Consider the following 13,153-nt stretch of genomic DNA (forward strand, 5'->3'; position numbering starts at 1 on the left):
TTTAAAAGTAACTAATTGAAGTATATTAGAATCACACATAATTACATATGGCCTCCAAGAGAAAGGATATGTCTAAATGGTATAGGGTTTCCTGCCTGAAATGAAATGGTATAGGGTTTCCTGCCTGAGCAGGGTGTTGGACTAGATGACCTCCAAGGTCCCTTCCAACTTTATTATTATTATTATTATTATTATTATTATTATTATTATTATTATTATTATTATTAGCAGTAGTAGTAGTAGTAGTAATAGTAGTATCCAACTGAAGACAATGGTAGTAGAAGATTTTATTAAGCTGTTATTGAGATGCCATTACCATCCTCTTAGTGGGGTAATGGGATTTGTAAATCAGAGGACAGTTTTGTAATCCCAGGAAAATGCCTAAGTTCTTTAAAAAGTATACAGAAATTACATTTATGCCCTCTGGGCATTCTTTTCCTTTGAATCTGATGTTCTACACAGCCTTAGCATTTAGTTAAAAGTTGGAATATAGCTTCAACTTGATTGGAAGCTACTGATTATTTTGCAGTAAGATACCATTCAAGAATGAAAAGCTAATCTCCAGGCTGAGCATGGGCTGAGCCTCTTTCTATCTTCCATAACCACAATTTTGAATGTGGTTTTAGATGACAAGTGTAAGGATTCTATTGAAAAATGAATTTTATTAAGGTAATAAAATTTATTCACGATGAAATTGAACTAAAAGAATACTAGAAAAACTAATTTAGGAAACTATATGAGAATAAAAATTGATTGGCACTCAGATGAATGCTCCCCAACATTAGTGAAATATATAGTTTACTGTATATTTACTGATGTAAAGAAATGTATGATAAAGTGAATAAATAAGCTTGAATTATGGAATCTTTCCACAAATTTGGAATTGAATATTACTTTTTGCTGAATACAATAAACACTGAAGAAATAAAGAATCCATGAGAATAAATGGGATGATCTGGAAATAGTTCAGCACTGAACAGTGACAAAAATGGCTGGTGTCACCTTGTTTAATGTATTTATGGATAAATGTGAAATAAATGCTTTGGTTGACATTAGAAGTGTGTGGCTTGAGGATGTGAATATGTATTTTGTATGCTAGGTCATTAGTTGAGAATCCAAAGGATTTGTAGGAAATGTTAGAGGAAATGGAATGAACAAGTTATAGATAAATGGTGAAAACTCATGGGAGTAGATGAATTTGTTGTCTTGGGAGAATGTTTTCTGAAGATGGAAACATGGTTGAACAAACTTTAAGATGTATGTGTGCTGATAAAAAGGGAGTATACTATGTGGTTTGTTTTGAATAATGACTGCAAGCTATGCATAAGAGAGGCATGTTTCTGCTCACTTTAGTATGAAGAAGTGAGAGGTATTTCAGGATAAATTTATAATTAAATACTGGGGAATGTGCCAATTTTTCAAAATTAGACTTAAGTTTTACATCTGAAAAATTAATTCTGCTTTCAAGTTCAACAATTCTATTCTTTTCTAAAAAGAAAACACTCATAAAGGGAGATAATTTGGGCCTCATAATACACATTTAACAATGTTTCGTTATCTATGCTGTGATTGATTGGGTATCTACCCTCTGCTATATTATAAACCACAAGTCACAGTGATTGATTTTATATTGCACATTGCCAAACCCAAACAAACTGCAAAAATGTTTAACAGCACATATAATATACCACCAGAAGAGAAATGCTTCCTTTGAAGGACTTGTTAGGGAAGTATTTGGAATGCAGATATTATGGGGGAAGTGGTGAGTATATTATATTGGGAACATATTGTGCATGCAAATGTATGGCAGTCCAATTATAAGACTGCAGAGTTTAATCCTGTTCTTGCAAAGGTAGGAAGAAATAAGCTGTAAATAACCAGTCCTGGAATACTCATGTCTCTGAATCACTGCCAGCATCAGGAGAATATTACTGTGAGAAAGATAACACATTGTTTCAACACAGCCTGCAGGTATTGGTAGAAAGGGACAGGATGGCAGGATTAAAAATAGAATCCTAACGGGGGGGGGGGGGGAATATGACCTGAAACCAATACAAGAATCAATTGGTGAAGTGGATTATTCTGAAGTTCATAGGTTTTGTATAACCCATTTGTTTCTTTATCATTTTTATTTGGAAGAATATATACATATTCTATAGAATATGGATTGAAAAAAGGAACACAGGAAGGTTTATTTTTATGCCAAAAGTATTAAGGTGATGAAATTAAAAGGATACTGTTATTTTAAGTAAAGATAAAAGTAGATTTCTGTGCAGGGATAGATAGCTGCAGAGTTTACTTGTGGCTATTTCCTGCTGGATAATCAAGAAGCTGGGGAAAAACTGGTGTTTATGCATCTGTGTGTGTTTGTGTGTGTGGACTGAGGCAAAATCACATATTTCTCTTAAACTAAGCATTAAGGGATCTGTTTATTCAGATAGTGGAAAGAGTTGAGAAAATGAAATATTGGCATTTCAGCAAGAAAATACAAAAACTTTGTTATCCTTCCTATAGCACATAAGCATCTTTATTTTAAGCTGAACTTAGCTGTAGATCTTCATGGGTGGAGGTGGGGGTGCATATTACACTTTTGCAAATTTGTTCCTGCCTTCCAAATCCCTCCAAATAAAAATCAAGCACTTAGAAAGGAAGGAAGATTGCAACAATCTTATTTTCTTTTCTTAGTATGTGACATGAAAACTTTCAATGAAGATAGTTTGCTTTATTAGAACACTATTCCTATTTCATAAATATTCTTACCACTCAATATAAAAAAGCACTTTTTCCTAAAACAATGACACCAAATGATATCAGTAACATCAAGTGGTATAATGCATCCTGCAAACTGAATCTGATTTCTCATTATTTGTTGCTGAATCTTTTAAAAGATCTGATTTCATTTACAGCCTCTTCTGAACTTTTTAGCAGCAGTTAACTTCCTAACTTTAGTAAGAAAATGTTACTTCTTACCTGGAAAGTATAAAACCGAGTTCCATTAGGAGGATGCAACTTAGGAGACCCAGAAAGTGTGCTCATCTCAGAGAATATCATTTCTGGTTCCAGACACAATATAATCCTCAAGAAGCTACAGGAAAAGGCAGAGAACAGCAGCACCCTGCTTGCAAGAGGAAGCCTTCCATAGGTTTCAGGGAGGAACTGTATAATATGACATCTGCTCCATCCGTTCAGAGAGACGAATGACAGCATGCAAACACACCATGTCTACATTCGTAAGCTTAGCCAGCAGACTTATCAGTCAAAAACCTTTACTTGAGCCAGCTTTTAAAATGGCATAGGAATAAAACCAAGACTTTGTTTTAAAAAGAAAGAAATGCTAGAGCAAAACCTACAGTAAAATGTAGCTGGTGCAGGATCTGGCAATGCTTCGAACTCTGCCCATCTGTTCCTAGTGATAATCACCTCCCTCATCTACAGGCTTGCAGAATGATGATGCTAACATCCCTGTTAACCATTACAACACAACTTGGTTTCAAGCAAGCATGCAAAGCAGAATAGAGAGGACCTCTTCTGAGAGGAAGTTTGAAAGGAATGCAGCTAGGTTTTCAGACTTTAAAATGGGGTGTTGCTTGTTAAATACAATGATATAAAATAACCGGAGAAACATTATGTCTTTATTATATATTTGCAACTTTAGCTTTGTTTTCTTTCCCCAGAAAAAAATTCAGATGAAAAGCAACATGTAAGTAATAACATCATTGAATAATTTTGATTACTGAAATGTTTATAACCATTCTTATTTTAAAAAAAAACTCATCCAAGCATTAAACTGAACAAGCAGAAAAGATTTTTATGCTATTATGCATCTGACTTTCACACACTTTCAGTTTGTTCTGAGAACAGGAAAAAATTAACACTATTCTGACACCTTATAAGCAGCAAAAATAAATGGTTTCATCTGCATTTCAGCAGAAGCTGGTATTTCTAGATATACAAAACATCAACCTTAAATGATGCTTGAATGTTAGAAGCAGTTTGGGGTGGTTAAATGTGTATTTTGACATTTATATAGACTACAGTTTTCACAGTACGGTTCTCAAACTATGCACTATGGTGCCCTGGGATGTCCAGCAAACTCAGAAGCATGCCTCAGAATATTTTGTTACTTAACCAATGGGAACTACAGGTAGTTCTTGACTTACAACCATAAGTAAGTCTGGAATTACAGTAATACGTTGTTTGGTCATAATCGAGGCATCACATGACTGGATTTGAAGTTATTTTTTATGATAGTTAAATAAAGGCAGTGGTCATTAAGCAAATCCATTTTCTCCAATGGGCATTTTTTGCCAGAAACTGGAAAAAAAATATCACAAATCTTGGTTGGTGATAGCAGGATGCTGCAAATTGCTGTATAGATGACCCATTTGCCAAGTGTTCAAAATGATATCATGTGACCAAAGGGGGTGTGTGTGTTTGTGTGTCCATCGTAACTTCATTAAGAAACTGGTAGTGAGTTGAGGAGTGGCTGCATTGATGAGCTTTTGCAGCACACAGTTTGGGAATTGCCAGAGATGTGTGAAAAAATATTGTGATACTAAAGGTGCTGAACCCAGAAAAATTTGGGAAATTCTGTAGCATATAAATTATTGCACCCTCCCCCACTGTATTGCCAAGAGATATTTGAAAAGAAAAAAATCCTAAGCATTCTGACAATAAGTCAGTAAACAGAAATCTCTTTCACTGGAAACAAAAACTCCTAAGAAACTGGAAGCAAATTCTAGTAGTACATTCATTCTAGAAATATTTGTTTGCTGGCATTAAAGTATAAGAAATATATATTTAAAACAGAATTTATCAAGAAAATTATTTTAAGTCAGATTTTTGCATCAGTTTTCAGAGGAAATGTAATATTATGCTTCATGCAAAAATCTTTCACAGCATATTCCTATATGAACAGTTGAACATATTCTCAATACATTCTGAGTTTTAATAATGTATATAATGGACTTCCAATGTTTCAGTATGTAGATAGGTGATCAGATAGTAGAATGCTGATAAGAGTCAAAGCCTTCCAACAGAGCATTGAAATTTATTCTAGACAAGAAAAAAAGCACGGAATCCATGTTTAAAAATACTGTACTTTCAGGGCTTTTAAGACTATACAGTACCTGGCTATATTCTTTCTTCTGTGAGCAGAATAGTCTCCAACCATAGATCATTCTTCCTTTGCTCCTGAACCAATTCCCAAAAATACATCTAAAAATTGCTTCAGATCAGATGGAGTGTAATGGCTTTCAACAATTATGGAAACTCTTCTTGTGCAAGAATCTCAATAAACAAGACAACCTATTTCCCATCTCCAGAATAGAGAGCACAAATAAGAAACTAAAAATATAATCTATGAAACAAATCTTGCACATATCAAATAACAATGTCCAGAAGTGTATGATAACCATTGTTTGGAAGCCTCATAGCTAACTGCTTATCACTTGACTTGAAATGCCATTACTTGTTATATTTCAGTATGTTAGACCTGAACACCGAAAAACAGCATATAAAGGAGAACATTGCCTAGTTAAGACTATTGTGCCATCAGCCTTTCTCAAGCAACATGGATTGACCTTTATGACACCTACCTTAATTGTATCAGAATTGGATTGCTGTAATGATCTCTACATAGAGATCTTCACTTTGAAGAAGACTCAGAAAGTTGGCCAGAAAGATATAACATGAGACCATATGCAGCAAATAGATGGTCCCTCTATTAAAACAGATCTTCTTTCTTCTTGTTGTGCCATATCCATTATCTGACGTTGGCGATCATGTTGGCGATCCTGTTTTTATCAGCAGCTGCACGAAAAAGTGCTGCTGAGTTTTGTCCAAACCAGTCCCTTAGATTTTGAAGCCACGATGTTCTTCTTCTGCCTGGACCTGCCTTCAATCTTTCCTTGGAGGATTAAATGGAGTATGCCGTATTTTTCTGGGTATCGCATCACATGTCTGAAATATTCTAACTTTTGTTTTTTAATTGTTTTGATGATTTCCCTTGGCTTTCCCAGGCAGCTTATCACCTCCTCATTTCTGATCTTGTCAACCCAGCTTATATGTAACAGCCACCTGTAAATCCACATTTCAAATGCTTCTAGTCTCTTCAGCTAGCCTTCTGTCAGAGACTAACTCTCTACTCCATAGAGCAGGATAGAAAAAATATAATATCTGAGAAGCCTGATTTTCAATCTTAGGCTTATGTCGTGACTGCAGAAGACCTTTTTCATTTTGAAGAATGCTGTTCAAGCTTTCTCTATCCTTGTCTTTACTTCAGTGGTCATGTCCCAGCTTTCATGTAAATTAAAACTGAGGTGCGTGAACCTTTCAACTTTTTCTAATGGTATTCCTTCCGAATTTATTGGTGGTAAATTAACAGGTTGTTTGCTGATGACCATGATCTTGGTTTTTGAGGTGTTAACTTCAAGCCATATTTTTCAGATATTTCTGTGACTCTGTTGATGAGGAGCTGAAGGTCTTCATGCTTACTAGCAAGCAGAACTGTATCGTCAGCATATCTTAAATTGTTGATCCAAATTGTTGATTAAAACAGTTGCAGTTCCCAAATATTCCCATGCTGCATCAGATTACTAGTGAAGATTTTAGAACTCTGGTACATTTGAGAGGAGGATGTCTGAAACACTACCTTTTCTTTTATTATGTTCTTTGCCTTCTAAAAAAAATATTCTTAAATCACCAGGGATAATACTTAAGTCTTGGTACTGCAGAAAAAGAGTTGCTTAGTATCCCCCCCCCCCCAAAAAGAGCAATTTTAGGTCAAATAAGTAATTGCCTTTAGAATGGTCTGGATTTTAAATTTTTCTCCTTGGTTTCAGGGTTTTATTATTTGTCCTGTGTTTTTCTAATGTAATAGTTTTTAAGACACAGGTTTTCATCTGTGGCACTTAATCCACTAAACAAACAAATCTGAAAGGAATTATAGCCTGTGCAGGTGGCAGAGGGTAGTTTTACATCCTTAGATTGTTGCTCTGCCATTGATTTAGCTTTTCAAGGACAAGCCAGGGACTTAATAAAAACTCAGCCCTGCTTTGCCTAGACAAGGTTAATGCTTAAACATATAAAGCCAGAGCCTAGGACAACTGGTAGCTTGTTAAAGCAAATTTAGATTACTGTCAGAACTCAATTCTTTATTGAGTTTAATTTATTCACAGGGAGGTCACACAAATTCAGGGGTCATGGCCCTTCAAATGTATTTGTTTTGAGCTTTACTTTTTTTTAAAAAAAAGTTGCTTACTTTAAATATTTCATTCTATTATCAGTATCACATGTTCATCAGATAACCTTTCACCAATAAAGACAAAGATAACTTCTGGCAATGAAGTTAATTTTACAAGCTAAATGACATGGAATTAAAAACAAAGGGTGCAAGTCTAGGACAGCGTGGTCTGCAAAGCCTTAAACTATCTGCCAGATGGGCAACAAGAGCAACAGGCTAAAATAGAAGTCATGCACCAGCAGCCAGATGGTTGAGGATGTAGCCTTATACTAATTTCATATGTATGTGCATTCTTCTAAATACCATGTTGTTCAAGAAAATGTATTTAATTAACAAACTAAGTCAGACTTTAGCACTAAGTTCAAATATTCAAAAATCTCTTTAACATTCCTTTCCTTATTTTAAAAATAGCTTAAAATATTTTGTTTTTATGGCTAATTTTTCATCAACAATATTCTAAGCAGTAACTGTAAAATTTCTATAGTATTTTTGTCTTATACTGTATCTTTGTAACAACTATTTTCCTTCCTTCCTTCCTTTCTTTCTCTTTCTTTTCTTTCTTTTTTATCTTTCTTTCTCTCTCTTTCTCTCTCAACAATTAATAACAAAATGATTAAAAATTTCTTCCAAGTATGTAGGCACTGGTATGTGTTTAAGTAACATATTGAGCCTCAACAAAACCCACCACAAGATAATATAATGTAATATGTAACCTAATGATCATAATTTATAAATCATGATTTGATAAAATGTATCAGTTTAGTCTCTAAGTCTCTGCCTCATTTTTTTATGGACCAGCTTTTTCAAATCTCTGTGCCCTCCAGATAGGCAAACGTCCACAATTCCTAAATAGTGTCTCTAGAACTGAAAATTGTGATAATTCATTTATGCATTTGGAAATGCCCTGTTGGGAATAACTGTTCAAGAGCCTAAGATAAGACTTCCCTAGCTTGGAGAAGTCTGCAAAACCATGAAAATTGCAGGTATGTGACTTCCTTATTAACATCATGTAACTTCCCTATTGGGCAATATAGGAAATATCTGAAGTCAGTCTATTACAAGTTCATTTTAGCAACACTTAAGATTGTCCTTTTCAACAGCTTTTCTCATTCTACCTCTTCTCATAGGTATGCTTCCCCAGCAGGTCAATGCACAAAGCAACTAGGGTGATTATCCTTGCTGGTTTCTACTATTATTGGAGAGGCCTCTAAGAGACAATGACAACATCTGACATAGTACAGGACCAGACTGGCATCATTCACATGTACTTGCATATCTATCAGCATATAAGTTTAAGGCTTATATTGTCTCACGATTTTATGCTAATGTTTAAATACAGATGGTCCTCATTTAATGAGCACTTGCTCAATGACTGCTCAAACCTGCAATATTGCTGAACAAGTGGTACTTATGACCGGTCTTTGAAGTTCTGGTCATTGTAGCACCCCTGAAATCACATGGTCACAATCTGGGCGCTGGGCAACTATAATCCTGCAATCACATGATCACGATTTGCAGTGAAGTCCTTGCTTAATTATTGTAACTGGGAACTGCTCGAAGTGCTGTCACTAAGCAGTGTGGTCACGTTACATCTCACTTTATGACAGCATCCCTTAGTAAGGGTAAACTCTGGTTCCAATTGCTGTCATTAATTGAGCAATAAAATTGCTGTCATTAATTAAGCAATAAAATATTACAACAAAATACATTTATTTTTCAATGACACAATTAAGCAGAAAGAATACCACTGAACAATGTATTGTGCATCTGAACAGATAACTCTCTGAAAAATAAGATATTATACTGTGGTTTTCTAAAACAGAAGACGTTTTTGAACAAGCCAATATGTTCCTTTTTTCATGTACTGAGTATTTTGGTAACACATTATATTTAATAACTAATTAATTCAAACAGTTATGAAATAACATTAAGTTTCTAGAATCTTAACTATTACACTAAAAGGAGCATTTCTTGTAATCACATTCAGTATTAAATTAATACTGAATTGGAATGTTCAAGTGCTCCACAAAATATTTACAGTGCATTAAAGTTCTCATATTTATATGGCTGCCCATCTCAATGAACATGAGTCTGGTCCGCATATAACCAACAATTAAAACAACGTCATAGCTTAAAAAATATAAATAAAAGCAAGGCTGCAGGACAAGAACATTAATCTAAACATATAATATAACCATAATGGAGGCATAATATATTTGCAATATATTACTTTGCAACTGATAATGTCACAGTGTAAAAAAGATTAAAAAAAACATGGTCAGAATTTTATGCTATATACTCCCATGCATGGATTATCTGAATGATTACACTCTCAAAAGTTTACTTTATGCAGTCGTCCAATGAAAAGGCAGATGAAAACAGATTAAAATAAATCCATCTCTTCTAGCCTACTTTAAGGCTTCTCAAATTCATATTCATAAGCAGGAATGACAACAACATAGCTTTCATTGCCACAGTAGAGAAAAGGAGTACAACAAAAAGACAGAAATGTCACATCATCATATGTGAGTATTTTCTTCAGAACATAAGATAGACAGACCTTTGAAAACCCATCTTGGAATTTGAAATCCAGAGAGGAAGCTAAAACCATCATTATCATCATGAGAAAATACCTATTACAATCTTATCTCAGCACACAAATCAGCAAGATGACTGCATTTGTACTATGCAGAAACAGCCAGGAAGAAATGCTTTTGGTCAGTTTTGGCTGGTTCACCAGTTATGACCTATTCTAGAATGAGATGCAGCAGCCAAGGTCTCTTATGTTCTTATCAACTCATATTTAGATTACAGTACTACAATTTTCTCTAAGTGGAGCTGCCCCTTAAAACACTTGAAACCTTCAACTGGGAAAGAATCCAGCTCCTTGTCTGGTCTCTGGTGGAAGTTGGCATAATCATGTTAACAATCCCCAATTACAGGAGCTGAACTGTTTGTTATTTTTTTTTTTCTGGTACAATTCAAGAACTTGTTAAAACCTTATATGGCTTAAGTCCAGGAGATCTTCATCTGTTCCAAACTATTCAATTCAGAAAGAAGACATGCGGCAGGTCCCAACCCTAACAGAAATACATGGAGTGAGGCCCCAGAAGTGTGTTTCTTTCTAAACCTTTGAAACAGTTTGCTACTGAAATCTGTTAATATTCAGAAAGAAGCAGTTAAAACACTGCTTTTCCACCAAGACTTCCAGGGATAATATTTTATCCTTTTCTGATGAAATCAGCTAGCTAGTATATGGGAATGTTTATAACTGATATTATGGTGGACTGTTTCCAAAATAAAAATCACAAAATATTCTGGGGTATTGCAATTTAAGTTTCCTATAGTAAATAGCCTGAGATATCATACAAGGCTAAATCTATAAATAATTAATATCATTTCATCTACACTTATTGTACCAACTACATCAAGTAGTTCTTACATTGAAGGAAATATTAACATAAATTTGTATATTATTAGTGAAGTAAGTCACAATGTGACTGAACAAAGGCTGTTTGGGTTTACAGTACAATTCTATGCAAGTTTATTCAGAACAAAGACTCCGAGTACCAAGTAGAAGAAATTAATAAAAACTGGAAGGCCACCAGTTTTATGATTGTATGAACACCTAGAAGTTGTATGAAAAGAGAGACTGGAGAGAAAATATTCAAAATAATGAAGAAAGGCATATACTCTTCCCCTTTTCTTATTTTTAATTTTGCTCTTCATTTTAGATTTTGGACAAAAAATTTAATAACTTCTTTTATTATTTGATATTATGAAATTACATTTTCCCAACATTTGTTCTTAGCATTTTTATATCTGAAAATGATTGATCACACTGAAATATTTGCACAATGTTGGCAACACTTGCATTTTCAAGAGATATTGAGGGAGTATTGCACATTTTTCAGGCAATGGTGTGAATGGTATTCTCGTAAGGCATACACATTTATCTAAGATAAACATATTTAGTAGGAATTTCAATTTAATAAAAGAGCAGCTATGTAATTATATACTTATTCTAAATCTTAATGAGAAAAATACTGCATGATTTTAGCCAAAGTTTTAAAAGAAGATAATAGTCTTTTAAGTTCACAGAAATACTATACCGATCTGAGATTTGTACTCTTTCAAGGACTAGATTTTTTAGGCATGTCTTTAAAGACATGTAAGGATGATATAACAAATTGATTATATTTTATCTCTTTTCTGTGGAAATTTGGTTAAAACAGCTTACTATTTTTAAGTTGTATATGAATAAAAGATAAATTTAAAATAATCCTAATGGCCAACAAAATAGAAGCAGAGCAATTAAGGACGAGGGGGGACATGATAGCAGTATTCCAGTATCTCAGGGCTGCCACAAAGAAGAGGGAGTCAAGCTATTTTCCAAGGTGCCTGAAGGCAGGACAAGAAGCAACAGATGGAAACTAATCAAGGAGAGAAGCATCCTAGAACTAAGGAGAAACTTCCTGACAGTTAGAACAATTAACCATGGAACAACCTGCCTCCAGAAGCGGTGAATGCTCCAACACTGGAAGTTTTTAAGAAAAGACTGGACAGCCATTTGTCTGAAATGGTATAGGGTTTCCTGCCTGAGTAGGGGGTTGGACTAGATGACCTCCAAGGTCCCTTCCAACTATCATCATCATCATCATCATCATCATCATCATCATCATCATCTATTTTTAAAAGCCTTTAATAACAATATCTACAGGACTGCTGTAATATAACCATATTCAGCATGTTTATAAAAATGAATAATGGAGTAAGGTGGGCCTTCTTCAAGTCTGCTAATTCTTAAAAGCCAATTTGTACAAGCCTTGCTGCTCTTATTTAGTAACTGTACTACTAATGTGAAAAGCAGAAATTCATTGGCTATTTTGAGTGTCTTGATGGAGATGTTTTCTAGTCTTTTCTATAGTCATGGTCTCAATCAGAATTTATCAATATCTTGGAGAGGGAGGGCTTCTCTCAACCATTGTAAGTAAGCAAATTTTGTTATCTCTCATAGAAGATTGAACTTTTAAAGGAATACAGAAACTGGGAAAGACAGAGGCCTTTATTCCAAACTCAACTCTTAGGTATTATTCCTTTCTGTTCACCACTCTGCAAAATTTACAACAATTATTAAAAGCATAGACCACACTCCACCAAAACACAGCTCTCATATTTACCATTTCAAGTAAATTCATATTAGTTTAATTTCTTAAAACCCAGTTTTTCTCTTGAGCTATTAAATAAATAAATCTTAAGTGATCACACAAACATGATGTGAAAATACCCAACAGGCAGAAGGAAAAATGTCACTAATGACTCAGCAATTTAAATAAAATCTGTGATGCTAATATAAGGCTGTAGTGATTCACCAATTTATCTGTGACAGAATCACTTGCTTTACTCAGAATACATTGAAGAAATGAATTTAGGTTTAAATTAATTAGCAGCTTCTTTAGCTAACTTAAGGTTATGGATGGTTTTATCTTTGCTTAATTACAGATGCATAATAAATAGCTGATATTATTGGTGATGAGAATATAAAATCTAAACAATAAAAGAAAGCATATCCTCACTTATAACAGATATGATCTGCAGTTGTCAGCCCTTCATGGTAATCCAGACAGGGAAACCAAAACTAGTGCTAGATAGTACTATCTTTATTATAAGGGTATAATAACAGAGTCTAACAAGCTAAAAGCTCTTCGCCCCTCTCCTGCCTTTAATTTTCCAATCCAGGATAGTGACTTGGTTCATTAGTTTTAATATGACTTTAATAATTCTGAATAACTAAAATTATCATAACATTTAATGAAACATTATTCTGTTCAATCATGTCCAATTCTCAGAGACTGCCTTGGAAAGTCCCTGCCGTTTTCATAGCAAAGTTTTTCAGAAGTGGTTTGCTAT

At 34.2% G+C, this 13,153-nt stretch overlaps 1 protein-coding gene across 12 annotated transcripts in view; it reads right to left on the bottom strand.

The window, feature by feature from the left end:
- The window catches only part of PPFIA2 (PTPRF interacting protein alpha 2), a 253,973-nt gene that overhangs the window by 185,915 nt on the left and 54,905 nt on the right, over positions 1-13,153 (bottom strand). Inside the window, exon 1 of one of the 12 annotated variants that reach the window (XM_039362950.1) lies at positions 2,971-3,201. The exons of the other annotated variants lie outside the window; for them this stretch is intronic. Coding sequence (XP_039218884.1) covers positions 2,971-3,051 — 81 coding nt within the window. The 5' untranslated portion in view covers positions 3,052-3,201. Of the gene's footprint in view, positions 1-2,970; positions 3,202-13,153 lie in introns of those variants that run through there. 12 annotated transcript variants of the gene reach the window in all.

Source organism: Crotalus tigris, unplaced genomic scaffold (assembly GCF_016545835.1).
Source record: "Crotalus tigris isolate CLP2741 ecotype Arizona unplaced genomic scaffold, ASM1654583v1 scf7180000019496.3020429, whole genome shotgun sequence".
Taxonomy (NCBI): Eukaryota; Metazoa; Chordata; class Lepidosauria; order Squamata; family Viperidae; genus Crotalus; species Crotalus tigris.